This window comes from Lissotriton helveticus, chromosome 9 (genome assembly GCF_964261635.1).
Source record: "Lissotriton helveticus chromosome 9, aLisHel1.1, whole genome shotgun sequence".
NCBI lineage: Eukaryota > Metazoa > Chordata > Amphibia > Caudata > Salamandridae > Lissotriton > Lissotriton helveticus.
In genome coordinates, this window is record NC_136070.1 from 17,693,993 (window position 1) to 17,710,606 (window position 16,614).

Consider the following 16,614-nt stretch of genomic DNA (forward strand, 5'->3'; position numbering starts at 1 on the left):
TCCAACGAATTAATCCACACTGGAAAAAGAAAAGGCCTCCACTGCTAAGCTTCCATTCCTGGGAAAACAAAAGACCTCAAGTGACTAAAGAGAAGCCTCTACACAAAGGTTCTTAGAAGTGCGGCATTAGCAGGTTCCCAATCCCAGAAGCCAGGCCCGTGATCAGGAAATGTGCTGATGGATCGGACAATGTGGATCTAAAAGCTGGTCTTCTACAGACTGAACATAGCAGGTGGTTCTAAGAGCCTTTGCAGACGGCAAACATTTGAAGCTGGGTTCATTAGGATTCATGAAAGAGCAAACAAAGAGAGGCCCCAAAGCTGGACATACCTGAGGAAGGGTACTCTCATGTGGACATTCACATGTCGTGGCGTTCAGCACAAGCGCCTTAGAGTCTAGTAGACGTAAGCCATGTAACCAAAGGACTAGCGGTGTTCAAACCTCCACTCGATACGTAAAATAGGGTGGCCATACTTGAGTGATAAAGTATCCCTGCCTCAACTCATATTGTACATGTCTATATCGCATGCAGACGAGAGGAAAAAACCCATTTATATATCAATCCATCTCCATACCTAGTGTATGTCCAAACCATGTCTGCACTATGTGGTAATGGGGCAGCCCTGTGTGCCTCAGCACCTGGGTATTGATAAAGTAATCAACAGCTGGTACTGTCGGGTAAACTAATTGCTTAGCATCTAATTATCAATAATGTCTGAGAGGAAATATTTAGCCAACTATTATTTTTAGACAATCCAACAAAACACACTGAGAAAAGAAAGGTCACGGATGGAGTGTCGAAAAGGTCCGGTTGTCAAGAATGACCAGGAAGAGCAACAACTCCGAAAGGCAAATATGTGCGACGATTGCTTTACCAAAGGGTCTGGACAATCAGAACAGACCAGAAGACTATCACCGCAAGGTGTCAACAAGGAGCTTGGTGGAGACACAGCCGAAACCAGACGGCGGAGAAAAAAAATATCCACCTATAGAGCAGATGCCCAGGCATATTACCAGTAATAGGTGGAATCTTAATACCTCGCTACTCGAAGGCTTCGTTGAAGAAAAATAAGTTTCATACGTTAGAGTACAACACTAGACAACAGGAGTATGGACAGCATGTACATCTTCTTGGGTTCCGATGAAGCTGTAGATCATCTGCAGCGTCCCACAAGGATCGTTCCACAGCCCCACCCTCATCAACATGTACATGACCCCCCCACAACTCCACCACCGGCCATCACGGTGGTTAGATGGCAAAAACTCAATATCTCTTATGCTGGCGACCACTAGCTCATCCTCTCGCTGTCAGAAGACGCCTCTGCCACTACAACCAACTTACACAGATGTCCTTAATCTAGTCGGTGACGTTCATCATACAACCGCCTCAAGCTCAACACGTACAAGACGGAAGTCCTCATCTTTAGGAACAACACCTTACCATGGAACGACACTTGATGGCCTGCTAAACTCAGCCCTTCCCCCGACCTGAAAGACCACGCCCGCAACCTCGGCATCATCTTGGACAGAAAGTTATACTTGCAAAAACAGGTAAAAGCAGTCTCGTCAACCTGCTTCCACACCCTACGAATGCTCTGTAAGATTTTCAGGTGGCGCTCAGTCAGCATCAGAAGGAAAGTCACTCAGACATTCATCACCAGTAATCTGGACTACAGGAACACTCTACGTAGGAATCACTGAATGCCACCTGAAGAGACTAAAAGACAATACAAAACTCAGCGGCAAGACTCATCCTCGACCTCCCAAGACAAACTCAGATCACCCCACACCTCAAGAAGCTACACTGGTTCCCGATTCAGAAGAGGGGCCAGTTCAAGATGCTGACCCACATATACAAAGCCCCGTGCGACGACGAGACAGCATACATCAACAAACTAATGACCTTCCACAAACCGAACAGGCACCTGCGATCCACTTCCCTTTTCCTCACAGACACATCTGGATCTACTGAGCCAACACTGGAGGATCTTCCTTCTCTCCCCTGGCAGCCAAATGCCTCAAACGACCTACCTCTGCACTATAGGAACACCGCATAGCCCCGGAAATTTTGGAAAGGACACAAGACCTGGCTGATAAAATTAACAAAGCACCGTAAAGCAACAAGCAACTCCAGCACCTTGAGACCCTCACGGGTGATTTGCGGTGCTTTATAAATGCGGATGGATTGATCGATGTTCCTTCAGCAACCCAAGTCCTGTACCCGGGGGGAGTGGGCTCTAGGTGGTGCACACGCAAGATGGCTGCACACCAGTGAGGCTCTGGCATCCCGGAACACAAATCCGTCATTATCCTGCGTGGTTTGTGGCATTTACGGCATAAAAAGAAAGCAGGAGAGAGCATTAAGTGCCCGGTACCTGACAGAGCGAAATGTGGCTAATGAGAGAACCGCCATTGTAAGATACAGCCTTCACCACTCCGGAGTGGCCGCGCAGAGAAGAATAGCAATGCATCGCATGGCTGACGTTACATGAGCGTGGGGCACCTGGAGACTGCAGGGCCTCGCATTGTGGCTGCTACACCGAGGACCGAGGTTGAAGGTACTAACTGTCCGACCCCGGTTAAAGAGGAGGCCAACAATCGGGGAGCACAGAGTACCGGTGCCACCACAAGACGTGCGGCTGAAACAGCATTCAGTGCCATGAGGCACAGAAAACCCCTCTCCCCCCCCCCACTAGTAGCAAGACAGCAAAGGGAGGTAAGGAGCGGCGCGGGACAGCCAGGGATCAGCAATACCAAAAGGCCATAACTGTAGGGCAGGACAGGCCCTGGGTGCGCATTGAAGGGGATATTTAAGCATATGATATATTATAAATGCACTACTGACGGATAAAGCTACAAAAGCACTCTACTCCTAACTAGGCCGAAGCAGCATGATCCTATGTGACAAAAACAGGTGGGCAGACGTACAAACTATATGCCACTATTAATATCATGTTGCACTGTTACTGGAAGGACATTTGCACAAAACGACAATGAGACACAGCGTGCACTGATATTACAAACAGCGCGGGCTCCTTTATTGGCCCAGAAAGTACCGAAGAGTGAAAGGGGAAAGGAGGACTTGAATAACTGAAACAAAACCTTAGGTACAAGCCACAGCGAAGAGATAACTCTGTACAGTGGCATAACGCGCATTGGTAGTGAAGAGGGGTCAAACTGAAGTACAGCAACCCCAGATTGAGTATTGTGAAGACGGCAGCGAGCCTCCATTGCTTGGAAATGGGAAGGATGTAGGGGAAGCAAGCTAAACTACCATTCGAACCCAAGGTGGTGCTGCGCACACAGCAGGAAGAGCCAGAGCACATCAGGACACACCCCTGAGGCAGCACAGAGTCAGGAAGATTATGTCAAAGTACTTCTGCTCGCCATGAAGCAAAGTCTCACCTCCATCGAGACAAAAATGAACTTAATGACAGCCTGCATGTACTCCACAGCAAACAAGCTCAAAAAGCACGAAACCCGCCTTACAGGTGTCGAGCACAGAATATCGGACCTAGAGGATACTTCGACCAACAGGCATAAACAAATAACTCAGATGGATCAACTACTGAAGGTAATGGCAGCAGCAAAAAAGGAGGACCTGGAAGCGCGCTCCAGGTGAAATAATATAAGGATATTGGGAGTGCTTGAAAGCGCAAACACAGGGCAGATGGAAGAGTACGTTGAGGAGATGCTGTGGACTGTCCTTGGGGCCGACAATTTCCCCATACATGGGGCTAGAGAGGGCACATCGATCACTGGGACCACAGCCACCCCCAGGAACACCTCCGTGACCGATAATTGCAAGAGTCCTGAATTATCGGGATCGGGACGTGGCACTACGAGTGGCTAGAAAGAGGAGGCAACTCCAGTTCGAAGGAAATGCATTTGAATTATATATCCAGACTTTACAATTGCAGTGCAAGAAGAAGTTTGTATTGGTGAAAGAGAAACAGGCACAAATCAACTATGCCCTGATGTACCCCACACACCTCAAAATCACTCAAGGAAAGCAACACTTCTTTATCAATCCGCAGCAAGTAGAATACCTCCTAAAACACACCCAGCGTAGAGAACAAGAAGTTGTCTAATCCATCATCGAGAGCAGCATCACCAGCATCGGAATGAAAGCACCCTAGGTCGTACGAGCAAGGAATGAAGTAAAGATGTTGACTGTCTAAGGCACTCAAAAGCGACCTGGCACTATAAATCTGCGAAAGGTCACAAGCCAACCCTAACCATTACAGAAGACATCAATAACTGTGGCGGAATACTGTGGTAACTTTTGGACATAAGCAGATGAATGCAGTACCATGACTTATACAATACAGAGCACCCTCCCCCCCATGGGCATTCCACCAATTGGGGTGGGAAGGAGAACACTGTGATGCCCTCTGGCGTACCTCAAAGGGAGAACCCCCCTGTTCTAAATCCTGAACTCGGTCTCAGTTAAGATAATCATTCAGAATTATTTGGGATAGGGTGGTAAATCTGATCCAGGCAACTTTAAGTTGCCGTTGTGGGTGGGAAAGGGATTGAAGTTGGGGGATTGCACAGTACAAGTAACATTGCATAATAAACCGGTATCACATACATCCACAGACATATTACTACCACATCATAGCTTCATAGCTCAAGGATTCCTCTTTACTCTACCGTCACAAAAATCACCACCTCTTCAACAATTGCATTTCCTGACCTGGAATGTTAGGGGGCTGGAGGAACCTGCGGAAGTGTAGAAAGATACTGGCGTAGCTAGATAGGCACATTATCCAAATTGTGTTACTGCAGAAGACCCATCGTAGCCCCTACGCTACCCCTCCATTTGCTGCTCGTTGGGCGGAGCATTGAGACTCTGCATTGTACTCTACATATTCTAGAGATACAGCAATACCGATTAAAAATCACACCCCTTACGTCCCAATAGGAGCGGCACATGATCAGCAAGGCAGATACAGTATAATGTGGGGAAAACTGGGTACCACATCTGTAACACTTGTGAATTGCTATGGTCCCAACATAGACAATCCTACTTACTTCACTACTCTATGGGGAAAGATACTAGATATTGGGTCTACACATGTGATATGGGGAGGAGATTTCAACAAGACACTAGATAGATCGAATCCCCTACCCTACCGCTATACCAAAGCCCAAAGGCAAATACAATGTATAACTGCGGAACACGGCTTGGTAGATGCCTGGAGGCATTGTCACCCCATGGCTAAGGAGGGCACACACCACTCGGCAGTTCACCCCACGTGGTCTAGACCGGATTACTAGTTGGTCTCAAAGGAGTCTCCAAAGGAAAAACCTAGCACAAACATAATCAGACCACTCACCGGTTCACATGACACCGACTCCACTAGATATTGGGGCACCTTATAGGAACTGGAGGCTCATGCCGACGACGCTGTTAGATGAGGCGTTCCATACTGAACTAGGTCTAGAAATAACTGACTCTTTCCAACGTAACATTGGCACGGTAACACACTTGGCCACAGTATGGGAGGTCTTCAAGGTCACAATACGAGGATTCAGCATAACTAAAGGAATCGGAATACTCAGATATTAGCAATGCATTACATACACTAGAGATAGAGCTGAAACTAAATGAAGAGACCAGTTCAACTCTAAACAGTAACAGAGAGTTCTCCGGGATAAACTGACGGAATATAAAAAATACGTCAGACCGGGAAAAGCTATTTCAGAGTAATATTATACGGCACGTGAACATGGAGAGGGAGAACGACCTGGGAAGGCACTGGCAGATGAAATTAGCAAACTTCACTTCTCTAACTATGTGCTGGAGATTTGAGATCCCAATGGCCAAAGCTATAGAGACACAGCCAACCTAATTCAAATATTCACTACCTACTATTCCACTCTATACACAACACATAGGTAACAAACGGTAAATCTAACACCATTTCGGAGAGAAGTGGCCCTTGGGTGGCTAGACAACACGCAAATAGAATTTCTATCTGCACCAATACAGAAGGACAAGATTCACACTGCAATAATGCAGATGAGGTCTGGTCGAGCTCCTGGGTCGGATGGCCTACCGGCTGAATACTACAAGGCTTATGTGGATCAGCTAACCCCCATACTAAAAAATATGCATGATGAGGCTAAGGAGACTGGTGTTCTCCCACTGACCATGAGGGAAGCAATGATCACCTCACTGCTGAAACCAGGAAAACCGGCTAATAAATGTGAATCGTATAGACCATTATCACTGTTAAATAGTGACACTAAAATTCTCACTAAGGTGTTGTCTAATAGGCTGAGTCTGCTACTGGAGGTGACGGTGCTACCAGACCAAGCAGGTTTCATCCCTGGGCGAGCGACATCCCATAATCTCAGAACCCTCTTCTCTGTAATGCAGGACATTGACCCAGAACTGGAAGTCTTTTTAGACGCCACAAAAGCTTTTGATTCACTTGAGTGGGATTACCGAATAGGTATCTTACAACAAATGGGAATGTCAATTGGCTTTCTTTCATGGATAAAGTGGAATGCACCACAGTAGCGGAGACAGTAAATGCCCCCATGCTGTATTCGCCCCTACTACCACTTACATATCACCCAGAATTATCAGTGATCCAAAAAATAAGCTGCATATAGAGGAGACCTTCCGGACACAAGAAACATTTTTTGCCAATGTGGGCCCAACACCAATGGATATATTCCTATATATTAGAATAAGACAAAGCGTCCGAGCAATCACACCGCCTTTCCACAAGAGCCTCCAAGCTTGACCCCATGGCATGCAATATTACAAACAACGAAGCCTTTGCACACTGTCTCACTACTATATCATACAGCACAAACATCTCATATGCACGGACAGGTCACCGCACGTGTGCCATGGGAGGCAGAGCTAGGAATTAATCTATCGGAAAAACAGTGAGAATACTGCTGCATGCAAACACCCATTAAAATGCATACATTCCAAGTGCTGGATAACAATAGATGTGAGAGTGACCATGCAGACTTCCTGCACCTAGCTTGGGAATGCAACAGGATTAGTCAATATTGGGAACAGGTTTTTAATGCAATGGCCCAAATGATAGCAACACCCCTACAAGTATTCCCAATAATAGCCCTGCTGGGACACAGACAATAGATGCAGCATATATAAAATATGCAGCACTGGGATTTTTCCTAGTTAGGCGTAGAGTGGCCTGTAGATGGGGACGAGGGAAGAGTCCCAAAGTTTAAGGAGTGGCTCAGAGATCTGCTATTTTGTCAGGAACCAACGCTAACATATGCAGAATTACACCCAGCCACATACCAGCCGAGGAACATATGGGACCCATTAAAAACATACCTGCTATCCAATCCCTGGAGGAACAAAGTCACCCAACGTAATGATATACAGTAAATAAATCGATCACTAAGAGTGTTAAATCAAAAGAAACAGCAGACCCCCACAACAAATACCGGTTTATAATTAGAGGTGGGATACTTCAGACATATAATCTGTAAACAACTAACATGGAAAAAAAGAAAGAAAAAAAAAAAGAGGACTCTGGAAATAACTGCGCTGCAGGGAATTCGAAGATAGAAAGGGGTGTAACAAACACTGATGTGATGATGTATGTAAGTTGTATAAATCATTGCACAGAACTTGTGCTTATGTTGGATACCATGTTTGAATGTTAAAGAAATAAAACAAAAGTCCTGTACCCACTTCAACAATTTTCAACAATCACGGATTATTTTAAATGAATGATTCGCTTCCCTACCACGACAACATCCCCACATTTCTGGCGTCCATGAATTGCTGCTCCTCCAGCCGAACATCACTAAACCTTTAAAGTAATATTAAACTGAAAGCGTTTAAAAGTGTACGACTGTGGTGGTAAACTAAAGTCTGGTTTTCTGCCTGGCAACAGAGGACATTCAACACATCTACAGAAGAAATACGTGGATAATTTACATTATGGGGTTGGGGTTCTTTTTTTCTTGCAATACAAGAGCATCTTTATTGTTTGCTGAAGAAAAAAAAAGGAGTGAGAAACCACAGGTCGACAAAACAGATTAAGACAGACTTTACCCACAAAAGTTTGAGGAGGCCTTGATGAAATAGTCAAGTCTAGAAGTGTTAAACTATTACAATTGAGCTACTTTTCAGCAAGAGAGATGGCACCAACAAATCCTAATGCAGACACCCTGCCTCACACAAAAAGCCCCAGGAACAAAACTCATCTTAAAGTTTGTGTTTCCTTTAGTAGAAGAGTCCACATGTCAAACGACTACTAGGCAGTAAGCAAAGAGGAGCGGAAAAGACATTTCACATGCTATTCAGAATCCATTCATACAGTGATAGGTGGGATGATGGTCAGGATTCAAGGTTGTGAGCTGTAAATCACACATCGATCTTGGCAGCTAGCACTTCTTACCTGTAGCAATGAACTCCTACACAGAGCAAGGCTAGTCAAGTGATCAAGCAAGCCTAACGGCGAAAATCTGAGTGGCCAAGAACATCTGTGGGTGGGGGCGAGGAGAACAACATGCTTCAGTACATAAGGGGAAAGCAGGACAAGTGCAACTCACTGGTCGTGCTCATACTCCCCTCCAGGACAGATTGGCCCGCTGGCCTCTGCTGGAAGGGATCCGGCACACTGCAGGACAAAAGATATCAGACACAACCATCGGCTTCTTCTTCTTGTCTGGACTGAAAGGATCCCTCCGCTTCTTCCTCGACTGGATCTCATCATTCCACAATTCTAAGACAGACAAAGGCAGGAGAACAGAGGTCAATACTGAATGCACCACAAGCGAGACATTCACTAGTAACAGAAGGGGGTGGAGTGGACTTTTCCTCTGGGGTTTGAGTGCAAGTATTAAGACTGTCAGACAAGCTATTAAACGGCGCCAATAGTCCTCTGTAAGAAGAGACTTAAAATACATGAGAAAGAAAAGGAGGCAGAGTGCATAGGCTGTGCCACGATGGGCGAGCAGACCGGTCTGTAAACCAGACTGTGCAATCAGCATTTGTATTTATTTCTACAAGGGTCTCTAGGCGAAAGCACGCAGTCAGAAATGAACTTTACAACATGGACGCCACACCTCTTAAAACCGAAATCAAAAGGGCTCGCCACTTGGGAGTATGTCGCGGAAAAAGAGTCTCACAATGCCATCGAGAAGTACGTGGGAGTGTGCCCCGCAGCCTATCGTTTCAGGCAGTAATCAGACAGGTTTCATCAAGTTTTCTAAGAAAGGCCCCATGCCGGGACAGTGACCGCAAGGTGAGTAATAGCGGGCACGAGTTCTGGAACCACGCTGCCTTACCGGAGGTGATGTCTATGCTGTGGCGGTCCTCCTCGAGCCTCCGGATCTTCTCCTCCAGTTCACTCTGCACGGTATCGAAGAGAAGCAGCTTCTCGCTCTGGAGGCAAAGAACACGGACGTCAATCGTGCAGAAAGAGGAGTAAGGTATGTGGAACCGAGAAAACCGGGCTGAACTAAACTACATCTACCAACAAAATCAGGTTTTTTTTTTTTTTTTTTGTAAAATTTTTATTTTTGATTTGCAGAAAGAATAAACAGATAAACAAAGGGCTGCGGAGGAACCGCACATTACTCCATATCAGGGCAAATCATAGTGCACGCATCAGCAGTGTCCCAAATTATATTACAGGCAAATCCAGGCCAGGAGCGAGACAACTTAGCAACTAGGACCACAGTACCAATCGGCCTTCACGCCCATCATTAGGCCAGGCCATCCAGGATAACCAGTGCTGCAATAAGCTGGGCCCCAATCCTCCAAGTCCCACACAAGCTGTGTAGATAAGCAGTCCGTGGACCCTCCACAGCCCATAAACCATGACAACCAACTGCCCCATCCCACCCCCACCCTCCCCCCTGATGGTGACGCCATTCACTCAACACTCAGTCCACAACCATATTACACTTGAAAGAGGTGCATCGACCTCAATGAAGCCGGACATACCGCTGAGGGTAACCCCTTAGAGAGAAAGTCAACCAGGGGACCCCACTGATATCGGAAATTCTTATACTGGCCAAGGAAGATGTCCGCCACTCTTTCCAAACTGAGCAACCTCCAAAGTCGTGCATGCCACAGTGACACTGCCGGGGCATCCTTCTTTTTCCAGGCCGCAGCCAGCGTGAGCTTCGCAGCGCCGAGGCATAGCCACAAAATCTTTTTATCTGCCCTGGTCTGATAAACAAGGCCAGGGTCACGCAGCCCTAGCAGGACACAAGCCATAGACTCATCAATGGGATAAGTCAGCACCTCCTTTATATGTGAGAGGATTTCCTCCCAGTACGGACGGATCACCGGACAGTCCCACCAGATGTGGCGGAAGTCTCCTAGAAGTCCGCAGCCCCTCCAGCACTTATCCGAGGTCGCCGGGAAAATGCGGTGAAGCCTAGTCGGGCACATATACCATTGCATGACCGTTTTGAGGTGGGCTTCCCTCAGGTGCAAGGAATGGTTAAAGGTCGTCAGGTCCCGCCAAAGCGCCGACCATTCCACATCCGAGATATCTCGCCCCAGCATTTCTTCCCATTGCCCCATATAACGAGGTCGAGGAGCTACCGACGATTGAAGCAACAACTTGTATATGAAGGAAATGGCCCCCTTCATGGTGGACGTTCGTAAAATAAAGGCTTCAAACGGCGTCGGCGGTCTCGTAGCAGCCTCCACCACCCCAGGTGACGTAGCCCAGTGAAGCAGCTGGACATGCCGGAATTGTTCAGTCTGGGGGACCCCATAATCTCTCATACAGTTAGCGAAAGTTAGGGTGTCCAAGCCGTGGAACAAATGGGTCAACGCCCGACACCCCCCCTCCCTCCACACCGCAAACGGCCCTTCACGAAGCGCCGGAGGGAAAGCCGGGTTGCAATGCAAGGGCGTAAATGGCGAAGGGAACGTGGTCCAACGGTCGTCCGCCGCTAGCGAGTCCCACACCTTCAACACTGTGCTCGTGGGAGTGCTTATATATGCGTTGAGAGGGCGGTCCTTCTTCGGTTTCCAGGCTAAGTCCCAGATCGACCTGCCGGCAACGCATCGGTCCATATGGAGCCAATGTTTCTCGGAGGTTTGTTGCGACCACTCCACCAACACTCGCAGTTGCGCGGCTTTGTAATATAACTGCAGGTCAGGGAGCCCCACTCCACCCTCAGATCTCAGCCGCCGAAGAACCGCATAGGAGACCCGTGCCTGACCCCCTTGCCAAACGAAACGCAATACATGGGTCCTGAGCCGCCGAAAGAAATCGCTGTCTATGGGGATAGGCAATGCCTGGAACAAATATAAGAATTTAGGGAGGAGAACCATCTTCACGGCATGAATTCTGCCCAGCCATGACAGAAATTTTGGTTTCCACCTATCCAATTCCGTCCGGGACTTCGCCAACAAAGATGGGAAATTGGCCTGGAACAGCCCGCCCACCGTCGGAGTCAGATGGACCCCCAGGTAGACAATCGAACCTGTGGCCCAGGCCAGCGGAGTCAGCGGCCGTACCCGATCCCTCTCGACCTGCGAAAGGGTAAGATTCAGGATGTAGGACTTGCTATAGTTGACCTTAAAACCGGCCACGGCCTCAAACTCCAATAAGACCTCCCTAATGTACTGCAGCGAGTTTTCCGGATCAGTAATAGAGAACAAGACGTCGTCCGCGAAAAGCGAAATCTTGTGCTGTTCCCCCGCAAATGGCAGACCTCGGATCCCGACGTGCTCCCGCACCGCTACCGCTAGCGGCTCGATGCTCAGCGCGAACAGCAGGGGAGACAGAGGACAACCCTGTCTAGTTCCCCGAGTGTGAGTAAAGAACGCTGACATATGACCATTCACCGCCACCCGGGACCGGGGGCAGCAGAAATTAGCCTTCACCATAGTGATGAAAGCCTCCGAAAAACCAAAGGCAGTCATGGTATTGAACAGAAACCCCCAGTCCACCCTATCGAAGGCCTTCTCGGCATCCAGGCCCACTAGGACCGCCGGAATACGAAATCTTTCTGCCTTTTCTATTAGATGCACCACCCGACGAGTGTTATCATGCGTCTGGCGCCCCTTGATGAAGCCAGACTGGTCTGGATGGATTAGCGCCGGCATAAGATCCTGTAGCCTACGTGCCAGGATCGCCGAGTATAGTTTGGCATCCAAATTAAGAAGCGCTATCGGGCGAAAGGAGGCGCATTGCGCTGGATCTTTCCCCGGCTTCGGCAAGACCGTAATCATCGCCTCCGCCAAGGAGCCAGTAGAGGAACCGGAGGTGGCCATGTCATTAAAAAGGGTGACCAAGAAATCGCAGATCTCGGAAGCGTAAGATTTATAAAACACAGCGGTGTAACCGTCCGGGCCAGGCGCCTTGTGAAGCTTCAAGTTCGCAATAGCTTCTAGCACCTCCTCCCTGGTAATCGGGGCCCCTAAGAGCTCGTTCCATTCCCTGGACACCTGCGGAAGATGCAGACGCCCCAGGTACTCCCTCTGGGCAGCTGCTCCCAGCCTTTCCCCCTCGTATAGATCCGAGTAAAAGCGTCCGAAGATGGCCGCCTTTGTTTCGTCCCGGTGCTGCAACTGACCCATAGAATCGCGGATCCCACCAATGTACTCACGTTCCCGCCTGTCACGAAGTTGTCGGGCCAAGTGCCTCCCCACCTTGTTACCACAAGAGTAGGACTGTCGGCCCAATCTCAGAAGTGTGAACTCAGCCCTGTTATTGTAATGTGCCCTCAATTTCCCCCGTACCGCCGTAAGAGGCCGGAGGGTCACCCTCGAGGGGTTGAGTTTATGCGCCCGCTCGAGAGAAGCCAGTTCAGCCTCCAGGGCCTCCCGGTCCCTGCGTCGCAACCTATTGAGTTGTGCATTAAGGCCCAAACATGTGCCCCTGACGGACGCCTTAAAGGCATCCCACGTGTTGGATACAGAGGTATCGGACGGCGGATTGAGGGTAAAGAACTCCCTAATGGCCACCCGCAGCGCCTTGTTAGAGGCCTCGTCCCGAAGTACCGAAGCCGGGAAATACCATTTCCGTTGCCCGGTGTCTGCCGACGACCAGCGTAGAGTAAGCACCAGCATGCTGTGGTCCGAGACCGAGATGGGCAGTATGGTGGAGTCAAGGACATCTCCTCTAAGAGCCTGGCTGAGGAATACATGATCCAATCGTGAATATGAGTGGTGTACATGAGAATGAAACGTGTAATCTCTGGACGTTGGATGCATAAACCGCCACCCATCAACCAACCCCATGTCCGCAACCTTTTGCCGTGACAGCTCCGAGAACACACCAGTATCCGCCCTGCGAGCGCCTGAACAGTCCAGCGCCCTGTCCCACACCAAATTACAGTCCCCCATGAGGAACAACCGCCCTTCAACAAAATCACCCACTTTATGCAGCAAGCCTTGCAAGAACTTATTCTGGCCAGTATTAGGAACATACATCACAACAAAAGTACACAGCCTCCCCCGCACCAGCCCTTTCACCATCAACCAACGGCCCTCCCTATCCGTGCGCACCGCCACAGGTTGAAAAAGCAGCGAAGCATGGAAGAGGAGGGCCACCCCCTTATGCTTCGTGGACGCAGAGGATCTGTATATTAGGGGATATGCCTTATGCTTAAGACGCAGCTCATCTTTGCGTGCAAGGTGAGTCTCCTGAAGCCCCACTATATCCAATTGGTGGTCCGTTATATATTTCCACACCTTTTGCCTTTTCTGCGGAGAGTTCAGTCCCTTAACATTCCATGTCCCTAAGCTAACAGGCATCGTGAGACAAAAAACTAGACTCCTCTATGACTCTGGAACATGCCCACCACCCCCGCCAGAAGGAACCCTGGTCACAACACATATGAAAAGCAGACTCCCGCCAATCCTTCTCCCCACAATCCCAACCTCGAGCCCCGTGCCAAATCACCCCGCAACTCACATACCAACAGCGCCTCCCACCTTCCCTCTCACCACCACATGACACAATCCACAACACATCCGCGTCACCACCAGAACCCCCCCACACCCCCAACCCCAACACCCCAAACAGCCCCCCCAAGACCCTCCCCCCCCCGGAAACCCCCAAACAACCCATCCAAAGTACCCAAAAGTCCTCCCAGGGCCGGCGAGGAGACAACAGCCGAAGTCCCCTGTAGGCCGAAGGAAAAGGGGACAGTGAAAGTGGAAACAAAACAAAAACAGTGCAGAAAATACTCATCAGTCCCAGTGGTCCACAGGTCACGAAACATCGACCACTCCGGGGACCGGTCAGGAAGACCATCTCGGTTCTTCCCAAGGTCACGGTCTGGGGAGTCTTCTCCGAAAGTACATCCATTCACCCAGACCGGGGGGGTCCATGCCCCTCCAGCGCCGATCCGTAGTATCAAGTCACCGTCACGCCGCTCCAGAGCTGGCCTGTGACGCCGGCACCGTCGCTGAAACTACTGATGCCACTGCATTTCCCCTCTCCTGCTGGCTGGCATCGCGGTCCGGGCGCCCCCGCGCAGGAGAGGACCCCACTCTATGCCACGAGGAGGACCGACGTCGCCTCCGAGATGGGGACGCATTCGACCCCTGGGACGGTGCAACCTCCTCCAAACCCAAAAGCTCCCTCGCCTCCCGCAGGGAGCGCATCTGCATCAGTCGATTCTGCCACCTGAAGATGATCCTGAACGGGTGCCCCCAAGAGTAGGCGATGTTGCGTTCCCGCAGAAAGGAAGTCACCGGCCGGAAATCCCTCCTCTTTTGAAGTGTAGACGCTGCTAGGTCCTGGAAAAGCTGAGGATGATGGCCACGAAATTGCAGCGAATCGATGGCCCGAGCCTTCCGGAGGATGCGCTCCTTCAATTGAAAGTCATGAACACAGACAAGGATGTCAGGGGGCGGCCCCCCCCCTCTCCTAGGCAAACCAACGCGATGAACCCTATCCATCTGGATATCCTTCACATCGTCCTCATCCAGGATCTGCAGCAACAGCTCCTGCACATAGCCTCGCAGGTCTCCCGACTCACCATCCCGCGGTACCGCTTTAATGCGAATGTTATTCCGCCGGGAGCGGTTCTCAAGATCTTCCATGTGTGCCTGCAGGTCCAAGTTCTGCTCCGTGAGGCGAATGACGTCTTGCTGGAGTAAGTGGACATCATTGGCCGTGCTCAAATCATGATCCTCAAGAGTCGCCACCCTTTCTCCAATCCCATCAACATCTCGCCGTACTTCCCGGAGATCAGAGGCCAGCTGCGCCCGCAGCTCGGAGATGTCCTCCTTGATGGAAGCAAAAAGTTCGGTCATAAAAGCCTTAGTGGCCGGGGCCTCGTCATCGGACATCCTGGGCGACCCACTTGCACCGGGGGACGCCGGCTGCTGTGACGATCTAGCTGCGCCGTCCTTCAGAACGCGTCCCTTGCGGGCCTGGTTAGCCATAATGTCGGGCGCCTTGCACCAGGGCGAACGCTCCACCAATCACCACCAGAACCAAGCAGTACCCAGAGCTGGGCCTGCAGGTGCAGTAGTTGGCCCCGGCGGGCAGCCCCACTCTGTGTCCGCCACACAGCTCCCGGCCAGAGGCTCCCAGCGAATCTCCGGCGCCCAGACACCAGGAGATAGGAGTGCGCAAAGCCCAGAAGTCAAGAGGCCCCCAGGCAGCTACGACAAGCCCTGGATAGGCGGTGCGCGAAAGCAATCCAGACAGCAGAAGTCCAGGAGCGAGCGCTACGCACTCAAACAGTCGGTTGAGCCAGGCAAAATGGCGGCGCCACGCTCCTCAACCAGAGCACCTCCGGGCCTCCAGGTACGCACCCCCAACAGCACCCCTAGCCCGCTCCAGCTCGCAGCGTATGACCGGAGCCCCCTCTGGAAGTCCGGGTACAGGCAATGAGCAGCCGCAGTCCCCTCGGCTCACACACCATCCATTCTGGCACCAAACGCAGCCGTTAAGGCCCTCCAACAGCGTAGGAGGCCGCGCTAGCCTCGATCGCTCCCGTCCTGCTGGAATAGTCGTCCACTGTTAGCACCCCCACAGGGCCGGCGCCTGTCTCCACGCATCAAGTCCAGCAGCCTCCGACCGGGTAAAAGCGGCCTCTGGGAAGCGCCCGGGGCCTCCACTACACCTCCTGGCCGGTGCCCCCGGGCCCCCACACTCCTCGCAGGTCAGGATCCTCCGCCGTGTGGGTACTCCCCCACAGCACCAGTGGCGCCGTGCCAGTCCACAGAAGGGCCCGGGGCTTGTACCACCCCAGGAGCAGTCACGAGGCCGTCGCTGCACCAGGTGCCGGCAGCACCTCCAATTCGTCCCTCGACGGGCCCCGTCAGCTGGTCGGGCTCCCTCCGTACCTCCCCCGACCACAGCGGGGGGTCACGCACCAGGACTAGGCTTCCTGGGGCCCTCGCGGAGCCCGGTCCTCGCCGCACTACAGGTGCTACTCCGGACCCCGGCGGGGCACAGTGGCGCCGCCCCTCACCGAGGTCTCCGGAACCTCTCTGCTCTCCGTTCGCCGCTCGCCGGCACCCCCAGGCCTCACCGGTGATTGCAGCCGCCCCTCGCCGCCTCCGCCGACAGCCCGCAGCCCAGGCGGGCCGAGGCAGAAGGACCCAGGACGGGGCGGGGCGCAGGAAAGGATCTCCTCCGCCGCGGTGGGCCCCGCGACTCGCTCCGC

General features: G+C 51.1%; 1 protein-coding gene across 2 annotated transcripts in view; it reads right to left on the reverse strand.

Moving 5' to 3' along the window:
• The window catches only part of BRMS1L (BRMS1 like transcriptional repressor), a 74,600-nt gene that overhangs the window by 36,413 nt on the left and 21,573 nt on the right, over positions 1-16,614 (reverse strand). For both annotated transcript variants that reach the window (XM_078659358.1, XM_078659357.1), the window contains 2 exons: positions 9,301-9,397; positions 8,649-8,735 (listed from right to left, as the gene is read on the reverse strand). In XM_078659358.1, coding sequence (XP_078515484.1) covers positions 8,649-8,735; positions 9,301-9,397 — 184 coding nt within the window. The remainder of the gene's footprint in view (positions 1-8,648; positions 8,736-9,300; positions 9,398-16,614) is intronic.